The sequence below is a fragment of the Danio rerio genome, chromosome 12 (assembly GCF_052040795.2).
Source record: "Danio rerio strain M-AB ecotype USA chromosome 12, GRCz13ab, whole genome shotgun sequence".
In the NCBI taxonomy this organism is placed as follows: Eukaryota; Metazoa; Chordata; class Actinopteri; order Cypriniformes; family Danionidae; genus Danio; species Danio rerio.
Window position 1 is genome coordinate 39448072 of NC_141032.1, and position 23531 is coordinate 39471602.

The 23531-nt window shown below is 35.2% G+C and overlaps 1 protein-coding gene across 2 annotated transcripts in view; it reads left to right on the forward strand.

Moving 5' to 3' along the window:
* cox10 (cytochrome c oxidase assembly factor heme A:farnesyltransferase COX10) overlaps positions 1-22838 on the forward strand; it is a 69122-nt gene extending 46284 nt beyond the window's left edge. Inside the window, exons 5-7 of one of the 2 annotated variants that reach the window (NM_001166259.1) lie at positions 3879-3949; positions 14862-15094; positions 21632-22838. In NM_001166259.1, the coding sequence (NP_001159731.1) occupies positions 3879-3949; positions 14862-15094; positions 21632-22056 (729 nt within the window). In that variant the 3' untranslated portion in view covers positions 22057-22838. Of the gene's footprint in view, positions 1-3878; positions 4538-5352; positions 6993-14861; positions 15095-21631 lie in introns of those variants that run through there. The other variant, XR_015503484.1, reaches the window with a different exon arrangement.
* The last annotated feature ends 693 nt before the right edge of the window (positions 22839-23531 follow it).

Genomic DNA, 23531 nt, shown 5'->3' on the forward strand with positions numbered 1-23531 from the left:
AACAGTCATGTTAGCATCCGGCTAATACTTGAGAGACTTTGCGAGCAGCAGAAATTCGCTCCGGTCGACCCTCTGACGCGCTTCCTGACCCAGGAAATAGAATTAACACCTCGGCCCTAAAACTGCAGGGGCCTCAGAAACGGCCACATCTGTGCCCTGCCCTGTCCGGGATCTCCAGTGCAATAACACTGACGGCCGGGAGAATAAATTTGAGACTCAGCAGACCCTTCGCTCCAATTTTATACAACACACTTCGGGCTTCAACTTCCTCTGCACTGTATCAGGCTACTTTATCACTTTGGATGACATTGGTCCAAGTTTAAAAGCGCAGCCAAAAATAGCTGAAACCAAATGAAAAACAATCAATCTCCCATGACACGTTTGTCACCGAGTTTGTTGTTTTACCTCCTTGAGATGTTTTATTGACCTGCCCGCTCCTCATGCATTAGTCTAAACATTGAGGAATTGTATTTTGGTCATTTTATTTTTTTTGTGTTGAAATGCATGATGGGAAATATCATGCAGTTAATAGATGTTATCATTTGTTGCAAATAGCACTAGCAGGGATCCTCTTTAAACTCCAGGGGATGCTTGGAAATTCCAAACAGACACGCACCGTCAGATAATATGCATCTCCCCCTGTTGTCCTCCACAAGTGGTCGGGTCCCATTCTCTGAGGCATCTAACAAAATATAAATGTAGTCTGCGTGAAATGTATTACCTACCACAAGAGCGTTTTTAAGCGTGGACTCTTTTCCGATGTCAAACGGACAGTAAATTAAGAGAGGAAAAGAGGAATGGATTATCTGTTTATTAGTTATTTTATGGGGGCCATATTTTAGGAGAAATGGATCCTGAAATTCTTGGGGTTGAAAAGTGAGCTATCTGTTTTCTTCATTAGGTGCATGTGCTGTCTCTCACAGACTGAATAACCACTTTCTGGCTTTAAACGCCCCATGTGTTTGTGTTTTAGTCTCACATTGTAGATTCCCCGAGGTGGGTTTTGTGCAGACTCCCCAGCAGAAAGCCATAAAACAGAAAAACTTTTTTTTACCTTAATCGTCTCTGTTGCACCTAAGCAACCTCTGTCGTTCCGTCTCGAACACATGCGTTCATATCCATCCATTTATGGGTTTGAATTTCATGCGTTTGTTGGAAATCTTGAGCAGATGTTTCAGAGAATATATGAGAAACGTGCTTCTCTTTAAGTTTTTTTTTCATAAGTCACAAAGAAAAAGGTGCTAACAATTGTTAGCTGTGTTGGTAGTATTTGTTTTATTACACAAAGATCTGATATTTCTCTATCATACAAAGATCTGAGGTTTCAAATTTACATTTTTTTTTATTGTCTTTTAGAGGTTTTTATTTTGATTTTGAAGATCACAAATATTCCACCAAATGCAATTTTCCTTTTTTTATTACTTTATATTAACCATATATATATATACACACACACACACACACACACACACACACACACACACACATATATATATATATATATATATATATATATATATATATATATATATATACATACATATATATATATACACACACACACACACATATATATATATATATATATATATAAATACATACATACATACATACATACATACATACATACACACACACACGCACACACGCACACACACACACACACACACACACACACACACACACACACACACACACACACACACACACACACACACACACACACAGACAGAACAAAAAAAAACACATGAGAACAAACATTGGCTCGTACTTTAGACAAACAAAAGACACTATAAAAGAAAACAACAAAGAATCGAGACAAAAGAACAAAAAATAAACAAAAAACACACACATACTAGTCACAAAACATACAGTCAAAACTAGAGAGGGTGTATAGCTTAAACCTCAGAGGGGTCAGTGGAATGCTCTTGAGATGTTGATTTGTCAAATAAATCAAGAAATTGACCCCAAGTAGCCCAAAAATTTTCTCGTGGAGCTTGTCTGTAAAAATCTCAGTCTCTCCATCTGAATAACAGACATCATATTAGAAATCCAGTTTTGGAATGAGGGGGGTATTGGTGATGTCCAATTATTAAACCAAATGCAATTTTCTTAACTTCCCTAGAGGTTAGTATTGTAACATTAGTATTGACTGGTTGAGCGATGTTGACTAATTTGGCATTGTATGATGTCTAATGTGAAACATCACGATGTACCATACCGATGTCGACATAGGCAGTGATGAATGAATCATTTTTGAATAATTAATTGATTCATAACAAATTAGTTATTTGTAGCCTACCGTTGCAACTACCTGACCCGCATGGTCTTTGTTTTACCCATCACTAAATCATAATTGAGTAAAGATAAGTTACATACAAATTACCACCTGCCAGTCACTTTTTCCACAGGACTCTGGCATGAATAGGCAGAGTTATCTGTGTCATTATAACAGCATCGACAAACTTTGTTGGTAAAAAAGGTGCACAACCAACAGTATCTGAGGTTTTTTGTTAACATATAGTACAAGTGTAAAAGCGAAAGATTGAAGCAGTGTATTGACACTGTGACATGCTGCCTGATAGATTAAAAAGGCCAAAGAGTCATTAGATACAGTCAAGATTAATTAAATATCACGTTTAACAACTATAGTGAGGGGCGATGCAGTGGTACATCCTTGATAAACTGTCTGACTGCTGCTCCTCAGACGCTGCAGCGCATGACAGAGTATGTTTGTGCATGTGTGTGTGGTCACATGATGTGCGTTTTCAGCAGAATAGTGTGGTTGGAGATCTTTTCAGAAATGCTAGATAAAACGCCAGTGTGGATGTGATTCGTTTTCATTCTAAAATGTCATTTTAAAACTAAGATGTATTAGTGTAAACATGGCCTAATTGTGTGTTTTTCGCGAGCGGCTGCTGCTGCAAAGGGGGCAAGGCGGAGGATTGCGATGCCGGCTCAGCATCGTGATGTCTATCGGCCATCAATGGCATCGTCTGTTGACCCAACCCTAGTTGACAAAGACTAAAGAATTAGGGCAATATATATATATTTTAGCTGTGTTATTGCAATGTGCACACCTGCAATAATCACATCGCTAGATCTGCAATGTTGAGTCTGAATGATAGGTGCCCAGGAGACAAAGAATACATGTGATTTGTAGAGTTTAAATATAATAGAGTGAAAGTTTATATTTATTTATCTGTTTGAGGCCTGTGATTGAGCATTTCAAGAGAGTTTAAAACATTTGGGCACAAGAATTTGCCAAAATTACACTCTAAAAAACCTGTTCTTTTTTAGAACTTGTCTTGTTTCTAATCTAATTATCAAAATTCCAAACCAAAAACAGGGCAGGAATGCCGAAAACGGAGTAGAAATGACGAACCTTCCCATCATTGTCATATTAGTTTATTTATTTTAAGGAAAAACTCACTTAATTTTGACTTTTTTTCTTTTGAAGATGAAAGCAAAACAATATTTTTACTCAGTTTATTTATATATTTCAGATATTTGGTCTAGAAATGAGACAAAATCTGTAAATTAGAAAAGCATTTTTTGCAGTTAGATTTTTCAATATACCTGAATACTGTTAATGAAGTGAAAAAAGTGAAGTAGAGCTATTCAAACCAAAATAAATAAATAAACTGGTGAAAATATTCATATTGCAATATATATCGCAAAAAAATAACATCGCAATATCAGATAATTCTAATATCGTATAGTTGGTGTTTCTTACTAAGGAGATATCTGTTATTAATAAGTGTTTAATTTGACACATTAAACCAGAGATGTGCAAATTTCTGAATGCATGTGTGTTGTACAGATTTTGTATTGTTAATACTTTATATATTAATGTGCTTTTTTTCATTCCTCAACAGTACTTTGAGGTTCCCTTTGACTCCAACATGAATCGTACCAAAAACAGACCCCTGGTCAGAGGACAGATCAGGTAAGCTCCTTCACAACCTCTCTCTCACTCTTGGGGTGTGTTTTAAAATCTAACAAGCATCCTACATAGGCTTTCTATTTGGGTTTCAAACATTCTTGCTTTGTCTTAACTTAAAGCAAATATTTGTAAGAAGTAAAAATGTCTTCCTTGCTCTCATTATGCTCATCATTTACTCTGTACATGGTTCTCAGGTAGACAAGTGTTTGTGTGTAGCTGAGCCTGCTGGCATCAGAAACTATATGCCATTGTTTGATATCTGTAGCGCTGGTCTGCCGCTTGCGCACCTGTCCTGTGTAACCTGATCCAGTTTTGTGTAGGTGTGCCTTTCTCTGTTCGTCCCGTCTCACTCCACTGCTGACAAACCGTGGGTCACGACAGTACACTACTCAATTAGTGAGGTTGACTTGTTTATTTTGGTTGTAGTGTTGTGGGCTTAATGCGGGATGCAGGTGTAATTTCTACATGCTGTTAGACAAGCTTACTAAATTAATTCAGAGCAGTTCTGTTTGGTTATCATAAATTCTCCAATTATATAAAAATAGCTCCAATTATTTTCAACTGGATTTCTTCTATTTTTGTTATAAATAAGTAGAGGTGTGAACCTATACTGGTCTCACGGTTTGGTTCGGTTACGATTATCATGCCTTCGGTTCAATTCGATATCTCGGTGCATCACGGTGCATTGACGATGCTTTCTATATACAGTGTTATTTAGGGGGGAGGCTAACAAGCTGTCTGTATAAACACACAGACACACAGCACCACACTGTCTCTCATTCAAACACATACACAAACATAGACAGCACCAAACAAACACACACACACACACAAGCCCTCGCAACAGGGAGAGCTCGCGCTGAGTGGAGCAGAAAAACGAAAAAGAACTAAAAAAAAAAAAGAAGCACTTTTCTGACGGTCCCTTACTGAGAGCTTCTCTCAGCGCGAGCTAAACACATATTGCGAGGGCTTAAACGGAGCAGTGCTCGTAATGTCAAGCGAAAAAAAGAAAGACAGCTGTGAAACATAACCAGCTTTGTCTTTTTGTAGGAAACACACTTTAGATCTTTTTAGGGTAAGAAGTTTTTGAGTTATTGCCGTCTATAACTGAATGTGTCTAAGGAAAATCGAAAACAAAACCAACTGAACCGCGCTCATTTCTGGCGCCCCCCTGAATCTACAGCGCCCTTAGCATATGCCTATGGTGCCTATGCCACGGGCCGGCCCTGAGTTGCCTGAGTGTTGTAAATACTCGCACTCACCTCCCTCGCGACAGAGCGAATAGGAGATAAATGACGTCAGTACATAATAACGGTTATGATTATTACTGAACCGATACAGAATTGTCCGCATCTGCATCGCGGTGCACCGAAGAAACAATTAATTTTGACACCCATATAAATAAGCTTACTTAAAGTTTCTGAGTATTTTGTTTATCATGACAGTCCTAACAAATGAATAGTGTTAATGAATTTGAAGCCTTATAGGGAAAGTTCATGCAAAAATGAACATTTACTATTTTCTCACCCTCAAGTGGTTCCAAATCTGAGTTTCGTTAATCTGTTGAACACAGAAGATATTTTAAAGAAAGCTGAAAACCTGTAACCATTAACCACGTTTCCACTATCATGCCTAAATTGAGCATTCCAGGGTGAAACAACAGCCAGTCACTAGGGATGCACAATATATCGGCGGCCATATCATTATCGGCCGATAAATGCTATTTTTAATGTTATCCAACACAATGTCACGGCAATTTGTAACCTTTCGATTTAGTGGCTGATTCGTATGAATTCGTACAGTTTGCTCATTCCCCAATGACGGTTGGGCTTAGGGGTGGGGTTAGGTGCCACGCCTCCTTTTTAAAATCATACAATTTCGTACGACTGAACTTGTACGAATTCCTACAAATTAGCCACTAAACTGGCAAAACGTAAAATACTTTAGTTTTCTCATGAGATCAAGCTGTGTTATAGTTATTGGCCCAAACAAAATCAAGCTCATATCTTTAAGCCGATAGATTATGTAATTGTAAAAAAGAAAGCTTACTAAATTAATTCAGAGGAGTTCTGTTTGGTTATCATAACCCTCCAATTATTTTCAACTGGATTTCTTCTATTTTTGTTATAAATAAGCTTACTAAAAGTTTCTGTGTATTTTGTTTATCATGACAGTCCTAACAAATGAATAGTGTTAATATATATATATTGTGATATGAATACAATTTCACCAGATGGCTTGAATATGTCTGTTTGAAAATAAATCATTAATTTAGATCGACTGGAGTGATTTTGTAAGGGTCATAGAAAAACAAAATGTCTCAATGTCAGATTTTTCCAATATCGTGCAGCCCTACTGCTTTTACAACAATAGCCAGTAAGGACATATACTGTGTCATTTTTACACATGTTTTCGAGCGCAGTATCACACATTTGACAGCCATTACTTCTCACTAATTGGGTGTGTTAGTGGAATTGAACCAAACAGGACCCCTGCCCTCTTTCACTCCCTCGAGGGTCACTTTGCAACAACAGAAGGGGCAGATCTGTTGACGTGAGGGTATAAGGAATGACTCGAGCAGTCACCGTAATCTAAACAGCCCAAACCAAACACCCCGGCTTATCCTGCATCTCAAACACACACTCACAATCAAAGACAAGAGCACACTCAGTTCTGCTTCAGAGGAAATAAGAGGACATGGTTTATAACTTCACTATCTGCGTCAACTTCACTGGCCCATTCCACAATGTAGTGTACTTTTATTTTAAAGTGAAAATTAAAATGATATACACATAAATATCAAGCATATGTGCATACAGTTGAAGTTAAATTATTAGCTCTCCTGTAAAATATTTATATATTCATTTTTATGTATTTCCCAAATGCTGTTTATTGACCAAAGACTTTTTCACAGTATTTGCTAAAACATTTTTTTCTTCTGGAGAAAGTCTTATTTATTTTAATTAAAAGCATTTTTTTATGTTTTAAAAGCAATTGTATGTTCAATATTGTAGGATGTTTTTGATTGTCTAAAAAATAAACCACTGTTATCCAATAACTTGCCTAATTATTCTAACTTGCCTAGTTAACATATCCTAGTTAAGTCTTCAAATTGCAGTTTAAACTGAATACTAGTCTCTTTGTAAATAAGTAAAACAATATATTACAGACTGTCACCATATGTTTTATTATATTATATTACATTACATTACATTACATTACATCATATTATATTATATTATATTATATTATATTATATTATATTATATTATATTATATTATATTATATTATATTATATTATATTATATTTAATTTAGTGGTGGGCCGTTATAGACTCTTATTGTGCGATAAAAATACTGGCGTTAATCTATTCTCAAAGTTGGGTTGGGAGCTGGGTCTATTCTACGCAAGCTATGATGACTTTCACCTTGATATTTTAGCGCAGATGTATACTTGACTGGTGAGCTGTCTGACAAAAAAGTGCCCTTCTGAATTAAATCAGCAGGATGCCTGACTTTAACTGCAGTTTGGCAGTTTTGCTTTCACCCATGAACATTTTATTCATGCTCCCGTGACAAACTGAGGTATTAGACGCGATTAAGGAGTAAGAACTGGTGAGGGAGTAACACAAGCCAAATGGAAAGCAAAAAACGTGCAAATTTCGTGTGTGTGTGTGTGTGTGTGTGTGTGTGTGTGCGTGCGTGTGCACATGTGCGGTCCTTTACTGACCGCTGCGTGTGTGGATCTTGTCGGAAAATATAGCAACAAAGATTAAAATATACTTTCCACCATAATTCCACTAATATAAGCATACTCCACATCGTAAGTCCATTTCTGTTTAATTCAGTTATGACTTTAGTTTAGCTGTTTTGAGCTTATGTAGGCCTACAAAACTTAAATTTATGTTTAACTGAATTAACAGTTAATAAACACAAGTACATCTTATTGAACATAATTTATTTTCATCACCAATTATCATAGTAGAACAGTTTCTCAAGAAGTTTGAGATGCATTTTGGAAACAGGAGATGAGCCCCTGGTCTAATGTGCCTCCTGGCATGAGAAACCCGTTCTTAAAGACTTATTATTTGGATAGCACACATTCTAAATGCCTTCGGCAGAATTCAAATGAACCATTTTAATCTAGATTAATCTAGGTTAATCTAGATTAAAAAAGATAATCTATACATACCTATAATTATATTATATACGTTTCTTGTAACATAATTGTATGTGTTCATATAATATAATTGTATGCTTTCATATTTGTTTTCATATAATATAATTATATGATAGAACTTCATTCGGCTAATGCAACACTTTATAATGAAGGGGGAATAAACTGAAGGAAAGTGAGTGAGACATTTGACAGCTCAGTTAAAAAATGAAAAGAACTATTGCAAACAATAATCTGTCAGGCTTCTGAATATTAATTATCTGACTTGCTGAAGTGAAATTGCTGATTAAACATGATTCAAATCATTGAATTGCACTGTTCCCACCCATTACCAAATAAACCAGCAACAAAGAATATGGTTTACCTGATGTATGAGAGACTCGGGTTCTCTTTTTTTTCCCATCAGGTTGCCATTCATAAGAACAATGCTTTCAGTGATAATAGGTTATTAGGTATATAGGTTAACAGGATTGAAAAACAAATAACTAAATAAGCAACATGTGTAAATGATGTCAGTTATAGGTTATGCTTTTCAGTTAATTGCCCAGCCTTAAATAGGCTACATCATGTGTTTTAGACTGTATAGTGTAGACGAAAGCATTAACAACTCCAATATTCTAAAACACTGTAAACACTGAAAAAACACTAGTGTAAACACAGCTTACACCATTTACACAGCATTTCAAGAGCACACTGATGTGATTTGACAGCCGTTACACACCCTCTGTTTCTGTCAAAGACAAAATAAATTTACTTATTGATGTTATAATGTATTAAAATGTGTTTATTATCTCTCCAAAATCAACACTTGTAAAATATTTAAAAGATCAAATATTTCAAAGGAGGGGTAATAATTTTAACATGCACCAATAAACCACATAGTCAAACTATTTAATCAGGAATCATAAGAATAAATAATAAAAAGGTCACATTAGTTTTTGGACACAGTTATTATTATTTATTATGATAATGTTGTAAGTATAAATAGTGAAGAGGTGATGTGCTGCATGCCAGTTTCCACATTCTGTGCTTTTTTCCCTTTTTTTTTAGCTGTTCTTGTGTGATCAGGGTTTGCAGGCCATTGTTATGTCATGCCTTATCTTCATTTGGAAAACATATAGCTGTACAATTTCACTCCCTTTCAAACACACCACATTCCTCTCAGCTTAAGTCCCAGCTCGCTTTCTAAAGCAGCAGAAGATAAAGAAGAGGTGTGCAGATAAATGGTACTCTATTTCAAACTTCTGGAAACGTCCCCCAGAGCAGCTTAATTACTGTGAGATTTACCCTCGCAGTAGCACAGCACTAATTCAGCCGTGCTGCAGGAGGACTGTACAGGTGGATCAAACTCCCCCTCAAATCAAAAGTAAAGTTTTTACTTAAAGTGGAGAAAAGAAGCATTGAACATTGTGCTTTTCCCTGGGAATAAAATTTAAAAAAATAAAAATATGGTTTACCTGATGTATGAGAGACTCTGCTTCTCTTTTTTTCATCAGGTTGCCATGCATAAGAACAATGCAAGCAACTCATAAGCTTTCAGTTTTTCCACACGTTGTAATTTCTTATTAAAGAGCATGTATTAACAATATTGAAAACATATAAATTAACTAACCGACGTGTGGAAACAACATTGTTTATAGGTTATGCATTTCGGTGTAGTTGTTAAATTTTTTTTATTTATTTATTTATTTTTTAATGAATTGCCCTGCCCTAATGGCCCGTTTCCACTGAGTTGTACGGGACGGTTCGGTTTGGTACAATTTTATGGCCCTTTTCACATTCAAAGGATACCAAAAAGTGAACCGTAGCGTACCACTTTTTGAGTACCCTTTGCAAAAGAGACCTATTATGAAAAAATTGTACCAAAAGGCAGAGCTAGACACACAGTTGAATGCTTTTGGTGTAGAGAGATACATATTCGCTCATCAACAAGCAGGAGAATGAAAACAAAGGAACCACCATTTTTAAAAATACAGCCAAAACATTACACCGTAATAATATATACATTTAATAACAAGCCATGGTCTTCCCAAGCTCAAACAAACCTTGTCGTCGTCTTGAAAAACAGCCACTAAGCCAGAAAGAACAAAATTTGCTATGTCTTGTTGTTTTACGAGCCCGTCTAAAAGTGCACGCAGTTTAACTTACTCCACAGAGCTCGCCACGCATCTATATTTGAAATAAAGAACTTGAGCTGATGATAATAATGTGCACGTGATTATTAAAGTTCTTCTGACATCAGATCCTGTCAGAAACAGACAAGCGCGAGAGGTAAGTGCGAAAAAACAAAGGAAAAGCCGGAAAAACAAAGAAGCAAATGATTCTTTCAGCAACCTAAAACCTGAACTGCCATGTTTAACTATTATCATCACACTTTGTCTATTATAAACTCGGAATGATGGAAGTACTTTCTAACAAGAGGTTACATGTGCTGACTGGGCTATATTTTGTGTTGTTTTTAAACCCAAATAATGACTAAATGTATGCTGTATGTAGTTTTACTGTAATTGGTAACAAATCCTGTTCATAGAAAGGTTAGTAATGGACATTTTTACACAAGTATTTTTGTATATAAAGTATCTGTTTTGTGTGAAGTGCTTCTCATATGATATGCGAACGACCCTTACAGTTTTACTTTGACATTTCGTGGAGTGAGAATGCTGTTGATTGAAACTGTTGACACCAAGCCTATTGGTACCCTTTTGGCAGTGGAATGACGGATAAAGGTGACCCGTACTGTACTGTACTGTACCACTCAGTGGAAATGAGCCATAATGGTCTAAATCATGTGTTTTAGGCTGTATAGTGTGGATGAAACGCAGTAAAACACCAGTATTCTAAAACGCTGTATTAAAATGAAAAAGCACTAGTGTAAACATAGCCTACATCATTTACACAGCATACAGCATTTCAAGAGCAACGTGTACATGAAAGCACACCGATGTGTTCTGACAGCCGTTACACACCCTGTTTCTGTCACCCCAACTAGAAAATTGCTTCCTTGATTGTTTACAAATACGTCATCTTTGTCAGACTGACTGTCAATAACTTGCGGAATTCTTCTGTTGTGCGTCTTCACCCGACACCCCGCAGACACTCGAGAGCCCAACACAAATGCACAGCACGCTAACAGTGGAGTCACCTAGCAGAACGTGTCATTACATGCATTAGATGTGTCCTAGCGCAACCTGTTTACGCCTGCACACGCACTCGTACGGGTGTCAGTGTGTTATTACGCAGACTTGAGATGATACGGCGCTCTTTGATGTCTGTTACATTCTTATGATGTAAGCCTGAAGGCAGAGATGTGCATGAGATGGAGCAAAGCTGAATCTCAGCTGTTTCATTTGGGGAGTATTTCTGTTGCTGTTTTTTTTACACATTTTTTAATATGAAAAAGTTCTGTTTCACTGTTGTTTTGTGCACTCAAACAAGTATTTTGCTCCTCCTTTGAACTACTTATTTAAAATGTTTTGGGACAGCTCAATTGCTTTATTTTCAAACAACCTAAATTTAAGTTAACCTAATTGATTTGAAACAAATATTGTGCATTTTGAAGTAATGCTTTTTTTATAAATTTTATTATCTTATAACTTAGTTTTATTGTATTTACTTGCGTTTTAATACAATTAATGTCAATTTCTTTTTTAGTTTTGCATTTAAAAAAATATTTTTAAGTAACTGCTTTTTGTGTTTTTGTTATCTTAATTGTCATCTTAATAATTTAGAGTTTTAATGACTTAACTGGCTTTTGAATAAATTTAATGTTCTTTTTTAGGTAATTGTTTTTATTATTTTTATTATCTTATAATTTAGAGTTTTATTTAATTTACTGGCATATTTAATACATTTTATGTCAATTTCTTTTTTGCATTATTATTAATTTATTTTCAATATTTTAAAGTAGCTTTTTATTATTTTTAATTTCTTATAATTAGGATTTTTGGTGAATTTTCATGCATTTTTAATTTATTTAATGTCAATTTCTTTAGTTATATATTTTTAAAAATATTTTAAAGCAATTTTTTTGTCTTCTAATTTAGAGTTTTAGTGACTTTAATGGCTTTTAAATAAATCTAATGTCAATTTAAATTTTTTAAATATTTTTTTACTGTTTTTATTATTTTTATTATCTTACAATTTAGAGTTTTAGCGAATTTACTGGCTTTTTAATACATATAATGTGCATTTTTTTAAAACAGTAAAAGTTTAAATTAAATTAATTTTAAATAAAACATATTTACATTTTTTATTTAAATGAAATAACATTTTAAAGTAACTGTCTTTTATTGTTTTTATTATTTTATAAATTAGATTATTCAATAACTCAAAAGTGCTTTTACAAGTGGCCCATTGGATGAACAAATACGTTGTAACACTAGATGAATTCAATAGTGCACAAAGTTAAAATATCTAGTTTATTACGGTGTGTGAAAATAGTAATTTCCTTCATGTAGTGCAGGAAATGCCAGTGGCTTTACTCCTAGCGTTAGTCAGCCTTATCCCTCAAACAACTGATCTCACCCCGTTAACTTATGGGGCTCATATAGACCCCTCCACCACATAAAACAGCCATAACAATGATAATAACATTAAAATGGAATCTCCTGCTGTTGGGCGGAAAATTTGCCCTCTTTTCCTCTCTACGCTTTGGTCTCTGTCTCAATACCCCTCTAATTTATGGAGCAGTTAGCTGTGAATTTGAACCAGACGCCTCTGCTGGATTGGATCTGACTGCTTTTAATAAACCTTAGAGGAAGTGGTCGTCCAATGGAGCACAGAGAAATGTGGCCAGGAGAGGTTTAATCTGTAGCAGAAACCCACAAGCTTTTGCTTTAATGGAACTCGCAGAACCACACTAAAGCTTATCTCAGATACTCCTGTTATATATATATATATATATATATATATATATATATATATATATATATATATATATATATATATTCGCTTTATGCACGCTTCCTTCTCTGTCCGCTCTGGTCACAAACAGAATCGAAGTCATTTAGTTTCTCTTGGTGGTGGTTATTGGTTTGTAAATGTATATGTTGAAATACACAAGGGATCAAATCATTGCTTGATCTTTTCATATAAGAGTTCATCATGTTATGAAAACCTTAATTCAGTTTAACTTAACACAGGAAACATTAGCACAGGGATTCCAGCTCATACCATTGATATTATTTGCTGTTCACAACCATTTTTGGTTTGCAGTCTGACATTTCTGAGTGAAACAGGATGTTCAGAACAGATTGAATTTGAGATAAATCTATCGTTCTATCATTATATATCATTCAATCTTTTGTTTTGTCTGTCTGTCTGTCTGTCTCTTCATCTATCTATCTATCTATCTATCTATCTATCTATCTATCTATCTATCTATCTATCTATCTATCTGTCTGTCTGTCTGTCTGTCTGTCTGTCTGTCTGTCTGTCTGTCTGTCTGTCTGTCTGTCTGTCTGTCTGTCTGTCTGTCTGTCTCTTCATCTATCTATCTATCTATCTATCTATCTATCTATCTGTCTGTCTGTCTGTCTGTCTGTCTGTCTGTCTGTCTGTCTGTCTGTCTGTCTGTCTGTCTGTCTGTCTGCAGCAGCTTTCTTGAAACTGTTTTTGATCACAAGAAAGAACAAAAGCATGATTAATTTAAAAAAATATTAACATAAACAGGGTTCAATGCTAAGAACATTTTCTACTGGCCTGACTGGACCAGCGGTTCAGATTTTTACTTGCCCTGCCAAAATTTTACTGATTCCACCAAAATAAATAAAGTAGTCACATTTAAATAATGTGTCAAAAATAATGTGTGTGAATCTAGCATTTAAATATTTTTAAAATGTTAAAATATTCAGCAGTAAAATATAGCAGTATTGAAAATGTGCTGGTATTTTATTGCAAAACAAAAAGTGGTAGACTTAAAAAACTATGCAAAACATCGCTTCATTTTTTTCGTAGTGTTGTACCCATGTAAATATCTGTTTCCACAACGTTAGAAACAGACGTTTCCTTTTAGCCTCATAATTTGATGTTGCTGTCATGTTGCCGTCTCTTCACTGTACTGGTTTTTACCAGGTTGTGGAAGAAATAACATGCTCACAACATCCAATCAGATAAAACGAACCAAAAAGCAATATGGTGTTTACGACTTTACAGAAAAGGTAGCATTCAAAGACTTAAAAGCACAAATTATTTCTTGATTCTAGGACTGTATTTGCACGCAATTGACAAGTAGTCACAGGCAAATAAAAATTTTGTGACAAGGCAGCACTGGCCTTATCGGGCCAGTAACAATTCTCTCTACTGTCCCAAACATATTTCACGCTGGCCCCGGGCCATTGGGCAGTCCTTATGGTTGAGCCCTGATAAATATACAGCAAGTCACTCAATATTAACTTCAGGAAAACTGCGCTCATGTGGATTTGCTATATACCATAGTATGCAAAACAAATCTTATGTATTTTATCATGTATCTTAAATTTTACGATCATCCTGTTAGCATTCTAAATATAGACTTCATCATGCAGTGACTGCTGTCAAACTCTCAAGATGATTATATATTTTTTTGCATAATATGACACTCCATAATTAAGTTTAAGTTACCATTAAAACTAATATTATGATTCTATCTTAGATAATAACATTTACACACCCCTAGTGGACATTAAGGAAAATAAAAATATAACCTCATCTAAACATCATGATTTCATCAATCTGAAGTTGTCCTCCATCTCTCCTCAGCCCTCTGCATGCCGTGTCTTTCGCTCTGGCCTGTGGGATCCCAGGTGTGACCCTGTTGACCCTGGGTGTAAATCCTCTGACTGGCTTCCTGGGCGCCCTGAACATCTTCCTGTACACGTGCTGCTACACTCCTCTGAAGCGCCTCAGCATCGCCAACACCTGGGTGGGTGCAGTGGTGGGTGCTATCCCACCTGTGATGGGCTGGACAGCAGCCACCGGCTCTCTCGATCCAGGTACATATACATCGTGTCAGTGACACAGATAACACATTTTAAATATTTCCTATTAGAGATCCGCTTAAGGGTGTACTCACACTATGATTGTCTTGAACTGTGCCCAGGCGCAATTGTCCCCTCTCCCCCTCGGCCCACACTCACAATGATCCTTCTGAGCCTGAGCACGCTTATGTCATCTATAGGACGACTGTTCAGTTTAACTGAAGAGAAGCACAAGTTATATTGTTTGTATTATTTTAAGTTGTTTGATATGCAGTGACACACAGTCAAGACTTTGCTGAACAGATTCTCCACTTTTGACACTCATAAATGTTTATGAAAGTCATCATGCTGCATGTATTAGGGGGTTTGCTGAAGGTGGCAGTTGTTGTTCAACTAGCGGTTTGTATTTTTAATAATCTATGACAGTTTGTGTTCATTGTAAAGTAAGAATGATTAATAAATCCATATGAAACAGTCCCTTAAAAGTGTTGTCGCAAATTCAGTTTCGGGCTCAGGCATGCTTTGCACTCACTCTACAAGCGTTCTGCGCCAAAGCCCAACTGACACTCTGGCACACCTCTTCCAACCGGGCCAGGGCCAGCCAACTAAACCACGCCATGGCCCCAATTCAGAGCACTCACACTTGTCAAACGAAGCGGGAAATGGGGGTCAAGCGTGCCTGGGCGTAGTTCGGATAGCCTAGTGTGAGTACACAAAGTAATTTTGCTTCTACATGTTGGAATTTTAGGGTCAACAAATTAAATTGATGTAGCTGAAACGTTACTTATAGTAAACACAACGTTTAAAGAGGGCCATCAAAATCAATTACTGCTACAAATAGTGATCTAAACAGAACAGTTCACACCAAATATCAGAATTTTCTCATTGTCACGTTGTTCTAAGCTAGAATCATTTTTGTTCTCTCGTAGAACAAGAAACGAGATGTTTATAAGAATGTTCATGCTGCTGTTTTAGTACATACAGTCAGAATTATCAGCCCCCTGTTTATTTTTTCCCCAATTTCTGTTTAAGGGAGAGATATTTTAAACGCAATTCTAAACATAATAGTTTTAATAACTCATTTCTAATTGATTTATTTTCTCTTTGCCATGGTAACAGTACATGATATTTTTCTAGACACTTCTATACAGCTTAAAGTTACATTTAAAGGCTTAACTAGGTTAATTAGGTTAACTAGGCAGGTCAGGGTAATTAGGCAAGTTATTTTCTAATGATAGTTTGTTCTGTAGATTATCGAAAAAAATATAGCTTAAAGGGGCTAATAATTTTGTTCTTAAAAAGAATTGTAAAAAAATAATAACTCTAGCCAAAAAAAAACAAAAAACAAATAAGACTTTTTCCAGAGGAAAAATATTATCAGACATACTGTGTACATTTCCTGAATCTATTAAACAACATTTAGGAAATATAAATAAATAAATAAATAAATAAATAAATAAATAAATAAAGGGGGCTAATAATTTTGGCTATTGTAACTGTATATACATATATAACTAGTGGGAGCTCAAAAAAGGATTAAAATGCACTGTTAAATGATTCTGGCCATTATGATTCTTTATTTAAAGTATTTTGAAGTTATTTGATAGATTTGTAATCATAGAAAGTTAAAAACCACTGCCACCTTTTACTCAAGTTTATTTTTTTACTATCCTACTATCTATTATTTTTAAATATGTTTCTTATTCTCTCCAAAGCTTCATCAGTTATAAGGTATTATTACTATTTTCTATGCTGATTTTGTGTTCTTTGTATGTTAAAGTTGCTTTTATTATATTTCTTGACTTTTACATTTTTGATCGCATAGGTAATTCAAAATAACAGAACTGTACAAAATAACAGAATACAAGTGAAATGGGCTATTCTATGAATTTCTTCTGAGCATCTCATGATTCCAAGAAGTAAAATTTATGAAGGTCTGAGGCAATATCAGAGCGAAAACAACACCAAGAGATTATATAATGATCTTTACTGACTGAGATTCCAGCCTGATCTCATGAGGAAGCATAACTATTTTACGTTTTGTTGGTTTAGTGGCTATTTCCTACAAATTCATACGAGTTCAGTCATACAAAAATTTAAGATTTTGAGAATGAGGTGTGGCACCGAACCCCACCACCAAAACCCAACTGTCATAGTGCGATAAGCAAATCGTACTGAATTGTATGAATGAGATCGTACAAATTCATATGATTAGCCACTAAATCAAAAAGTTACCAAGATAGCATTGGATATTCCTATAAAATCTACACTCATTGATTCTCAGACATTTTGGAAATCTAAAGCCTTAGTGATCTCCTTATAGCAACACATTATTAAAACACTGTGGACATTGCTGACATTTGCAGTGTTATGATTTAAGCTTTGAAGAAATACACAAGAAAGCTAAATGTTAGTATTTCAATGGGAATCTCCAATTGGGCTCACATTAAGACGTGCAATTGTAAAATCCTTCTTGTTTCAACATTATCAGTTTTTCCCAGAGTTCTGTATTGTGCAGTCCTTCCAGAGAAGTGATGTACATGATCCATATGTCTCTTCTGACTTTTACTGACTCTTCTTCCAGTCCCGAGGTCTCTGTCCACTTATGAGTGTTGCAGTTGCGTATACACTCAGTACATCCGGTGTTTTTTTCCTGAAGATCTCTCATGCTTGAATCAAGTGTTTGTGGAAGACAGCAGGGGGTCTACTAAACTATTAAAGTGTGCTGTTGTGGCAACCATGAGCTCTGTTTTCTCAGAAGCGAACAGCTGAAGTGTTTGCTTGTGTGTGTATTTACGTGTTTTTCCTCCAAGCTCAGAGAACCGCATGTGCCTCTTGAAGTAAGGAGGGTTTCAGTGCCCTTTGCAAGCGTGGTTTTATTCAGATGTGCAAACCTGAATGTTATTATGACCTTTTTTAGGCTGAGGATGAAATTAGATGAGAACATATTTAATTTTTTCCCCATATTTTTGTTTACTTGATATAATTTTTGCGTACAACTTCCTAATCAGGGTTTCTGCAAGGTCTAAAATGTCTTAAATCTCAAAATCCAAATTTTAGCCCTTAAAATGTCTTAAATTTTCTGTAATATTGTGTTGTAGGTCTTAAATCTTTTTTTAAACAGGTCTTAAATTTTCCTTTGTTCATGTATTGCTACCAAATCTGGCCAAAACCTATACAATCACCAACAATCATCTCAATAAAACTTTAAACTTTTTATTTAAAAATATATATTTTTTACTTTATTTATCATAATGGTTTAATTAATTGCCTTACAATAATATTTGTTTAAATGTTCTCCCCGCATTTACTGCTGAGGACACCGACCTGGACAGATTGTTGTGCATAAATTTTGTTTATTACAGTTTTTAAAACTTTTAAAACATTTGTTTATTTCTCTTTTATTTTAAAGAAATTTTATGTTGCAAAAAAGTGTATGGATCATACAAATAGAGCTTGAATATTTTAAATATTTAGCTAAAAAGTCAATTTAAATGTTTAATTTTTTATATTAAATGATTATTGTATTATTAAATGTTTTTAATTATAATATTTTTTTTTTGTTTTAAAAGGGCAAACAAAAATCTTTTCCATCTGGGCCATTTGAAAAATTCCTTTACGGGTCTAAAATTCCATTCATAATGGTCTTAAAAATGTCTTAAGTCTTAAATTGAACTCGGTGAAACCTGCAGAAACCCTGCTAATAATTAAATTCAAAATTGTTAAGGTAAAGCTGATCTTAATCAAATAAGAAACACTTCAGCCATTATGTCGTGGCCCTTTTTTTTTTTTCTAGAATCAAGTTCTGTGGTTTCTATTTTTTATGGATTCATTTTTAATTGTTTAATTCATTAATAAAAAATAAAATTAAAATTTTTATACATATATCAATTAAAAAGTAGCGGAAAAGCAATTAATGCAAACTCAAACCATTGTTATAATCTTTTGAAGATTAAAAAAATATTTTTTTTTTTCCATGCTTTATGGTAGTTTTAAAAAAATGTATAAAAAGTATTTTTTGCTATTTCTGCATAGAATTTAGTGATAATAATAATAATAATAATAATAATAATAATAATAATAAACTTAAGACATGAAATAAAAATGCCATAACTTTTTAACTTTTAAGGTTTACTATGCAAATCCGATTAAATCCATTTGTTTCATAAACAAAGCAAGTCTCATATAATGTTTCTTCTGAAAGACAGAAAATAATACTTAAACTGTATTAGAAATAAACAATATAAACATTTGCATATTACTCGGTAATATTACTAAAATTGATTTACACACATTTACATGAGTTAATAAATACTCAATGATGGGCTAAAATTCTATGGATTTCTGCACAAACTGATTCCGTGTCAGCTTAGTCCCAAGTATACACACACACTGCTATGTACATCCAACTTTTCACCCATCTTTTACCTTTATTAACAGTTATTATTTAGCAACATCAAACTGAATAAGTTATATTAATTCTAAAAATGTACACTGCTAAATAATACCCCTCGGTCATATACAGATGTCACATTTGTAATTCACTACTTTCCTCAAAGCACTCTGTCAGTTTATCTCCATCAGTTCCTTCCTGCAAATCACAATTTTTGAGAACCATTCAAAAACAAACAACCCATAAAAAGATGCCCCGTGTGTGAGAGGTCACTCCCACTGCCCTCCTCTCAGCGTTTCCCAAAGGATTTCACTACAAGAGTGTTTTCTAAGAACACACACTCACACATAGGCCTGTGACAATAATTAATATGTCGACTTATCGTGCAACACTTGGAGATGACCTCAATAATTTTGCAGATGCATTATATATCTACAAATTCATGCGGGTAGATTTTGGTTGTGGCGGGTTAGACAGCCACTCCCACTAGCCACTTTGGCTGGCTGAAACATATTTTTAAATTGCCAGTGCTGGCTCATCGTCACTACAGATTAGACTGCTAGTTTATGATCGTTTGTCTATATGCGTACAAATGTGATCTTAGAATCGAGAAGCAGCACGACTGACAAAAACAGCTTTTCACACGAGCAAAGGTAACCAGGTGAATAACAAATGAGAGGATCACGCGCACGGTGAGACAAGCTTTCCTCACTCACTGACGAGGGCTTTAGTGTCTTGTGCACAGATAATTTGATGTGCGTGAGTGTTTAAAAGCTTCTGTGCCTTTTCCTCACCCGATGCAACCATGCTTGGAATCGAAACTAGTGCAATGCTTGCCACCCACAGTCCTTCAAGGGCTTTGTAAGCAGCAGCAGCAGTTGTTGTCGCTTTCGCTTTAACCATTCTTTGAACAGATTATTAATTGGCCTAACCGTGTACGCGACATCATCCTTTCATTGTTTTTTTACACGCTTTCTTTTGCCTGCTGTTATTTTTGTTAATATAGTTTAATAAACATCATTTTAAAAAAAATATTGCTTTATTATGTTGTTGTATGTATAGTTAACTGGTGATCTGGGATATTGAGTCAGAACAGACCACTGTGCATAGTTTTTGATGCGTGAGATATATATATATATATATATATATATATATATATATATATATATATATATATATATATATATATATATATATATATATATATATATATATATATATATATATATTAAATGTCAGCTTTTTTTTTATAAAAAGTGCATGTATGCAGCAGTATTTTGCTTGTTTTGACACATTGGTTAAAATTTGTGGCAAGGAAATAATTAGTTTGGTGTGGCCAGAGAATAAAAAAAATCCTTATTGTGTTGAGCCCTGAAAAGTCCTGTGAAAGAAAAATAAATGCAATTCAACACTTTTATGAAAGCATAACCCATTTGCTCATGCTCATTGAGTATGAACGAGGTGGCAAGTGGAAAAAACACAAAATGTAAATGAAGTAATTTTAGCATGCCGCAACCCATGACAAAATCTTTTTGGCAAAGGTTTATGCAAATAAAATATAGTTAAATATATTTTCCCAACAACAAAATTGTAGCTAGTAAAAAATGGCGAGTAGCTAGTAACGGTGGAAAACTACTAGCCTTAGTGGCTGGCGATCAAAAGTTAATGTCAAGCCCTGCTCACTGGTGTGAAAAATTTAATAGTATTAATAATAAACATTTACCTTCATAACATCAAATTATAGAATCTAAATAACTTAAGAATTATCAGCATTTTAAAGTGTTTATGGCTATTTGCATTATTATGCTGTTAAATAATCATATAATCAGTGGCATAAAATTATCTTAAAATTATAAAAATATCGCTTATGACAACATTTTCTGTAACAATATATCACAACAAAAATTTCTTATCATGACAGGCCTACTCACTCACACACACAAACACAAACTCCACTGTTTGTGTGGTGTCACCTTTTTTGAACACAGGCCAGTGCTGTTTGCTTCCTCCACAACCGGATGTGCAGAACTAGTGCGTATTTTCAATGATCGACTGTCTTCTGCAGGGCACTCTGACCTTCCTCCTTCCTCCACCCATGATGCGGAAGAGCTTGTTTTGTTGATTCACTCCTCCTCTTCCTCTCTCTGTCTCTTCTCCAGGAGCACTTTTACTGGGAGCCTTCCTGTTCTCCTGGCAGTTTCCTCACTTTAATGCCTTGAGCTGGAATCTGAGAGAGGACTATTCGCGCGGCGGGTACCGAATGATGTCCGTCACCCATCCTGGCCTTTGTAAGCGCGTGGCCCTGCGCCACAGCGTGGGTCTGATTTTCCTCTCAGCTTTGGGCCCCGTGCTGGACGTCACCACCTGGACGTTCCCTTTAGTCTCCTTGCCCATTAACCTTTACATCAGCTACCTGGCGTTTAGGTTTTACAGGCACGGCGACCGGCAGAACTCACGCAAGCTGTTTTTCTGTAGTCTTTGGCATCTGCCCATGCTTTTGCTGCTGGCTCTCACCTGTAAAAAGAGCCGCGTGGCGCAGGACGAGGCCGCTGTCACTTCCAGCTCAGCTTCTTTGGCTCTGTAGAGCAACATCCTTCCATACTGGCTAGATAATTGCTGCCGTTGGCCACTAAATAATTATTTTGGCACAAAAAACACACCAAAAGTTAGAAAGAAATCAACCTCTTTCCATTATAAAAGTTTCCATCAGGGAAAAAAAAAAGTGCTAAAAGTCCCTGAATTCACTCAGGTAATGTGTACACAAATCAACGTCTGTGTAAATACATGATATATTTATTTAACGCAGCCCCATCCTGTTTGACTATGAGCTTGTAGACTCCTGTGTCTATGTAAAAAGCATAACAGAAATTGAAGGTCTACAAGAGCGCATTTTGCATTCAAATCGCCGTTACTGTTGATGTTTTGGTTAAGTGCAGAAAACGGTTTGTGCTAATGCATTTCAAAGTTTGTCCTCTTTTAATTACTTGCTAAGTGACGTTTTCACTTTCTAATATTTCATTGCAGAAATAAATGGCTTTGTAACAAATCTGTCAGCCCAGAAGGCTTTATCATTGTATGAAACTCCGTCCCTCTGAGTTTGAGTTGAGATGTTTAAAGGCTGATATTTTGGAGAGCTTTCGGATGTCAGATTCATTGAGATTATTTGAAAATGAGTCAAATAAACCCATTTGAATTCCCCAGAACTGAATTAATGATGTTAATTAATTGAATAAGATTGCTGAGTATTTGTTACTTCGTTGGCTTGCTCCAAATGGGGGTTTTACACAGATCTGACCTCACTGTTCCAATGACTTGTGTAAGACACAATAAAAGAAAGTTCATGTTAATAAAATATGTTACGATCAAGCTTGTGTTTGAGTTTTGATTTGAAAGCATGCTGGCAGTTAAAGCACTTGTGTTTTCTTTTTCTGGTGATTACTTATGTGCAACATTTGAACAGTTGTATTTCTTATTCATTTATTCTTAAAGCTGAATTTTTATTATTGTTTTACTTTTAAATGGACATTGACTACGTTGACATGGACATTAGTAATTAATTTTAGGAATTATTTCCCTTAATCTGAATTAGACAGTAATCTGATTAAGATGTTTACATGAGTCACATGTCACATGCTATAGCTGATAACTCGATTAATGTCATTGCTTCACCAGTTCACCACAGTTTCATGTACATAACTTTGTGTGTTTCATTTTTAATTTGTCGACTTTAACTTAAGTTTGTCACTTTCACTTTCATTCAGGAACATTTCATGCCCCCGGTGACAAACAAGATATTGGATGCGAGTATAAACTGCAAAAACAGTGTTGTTTTAATGGAATTTGATACTTCACACCGTATGGGAAAAACTGTGCTTTTCGCGATGCAGGTGTCTGTAGTCTTTCACTCACTCAGTAGGTGCAGAGAATAGTGTCAAACAGCCGTGTGTGTATGGAACATTCTGTCGCAAAATTCAGCAAATCCTACATGACGGTAATAGTTTGATTGCTGTGTTTACATGCCTGTACTGCACAATAATGTGACTAAAATCGGTATACTCC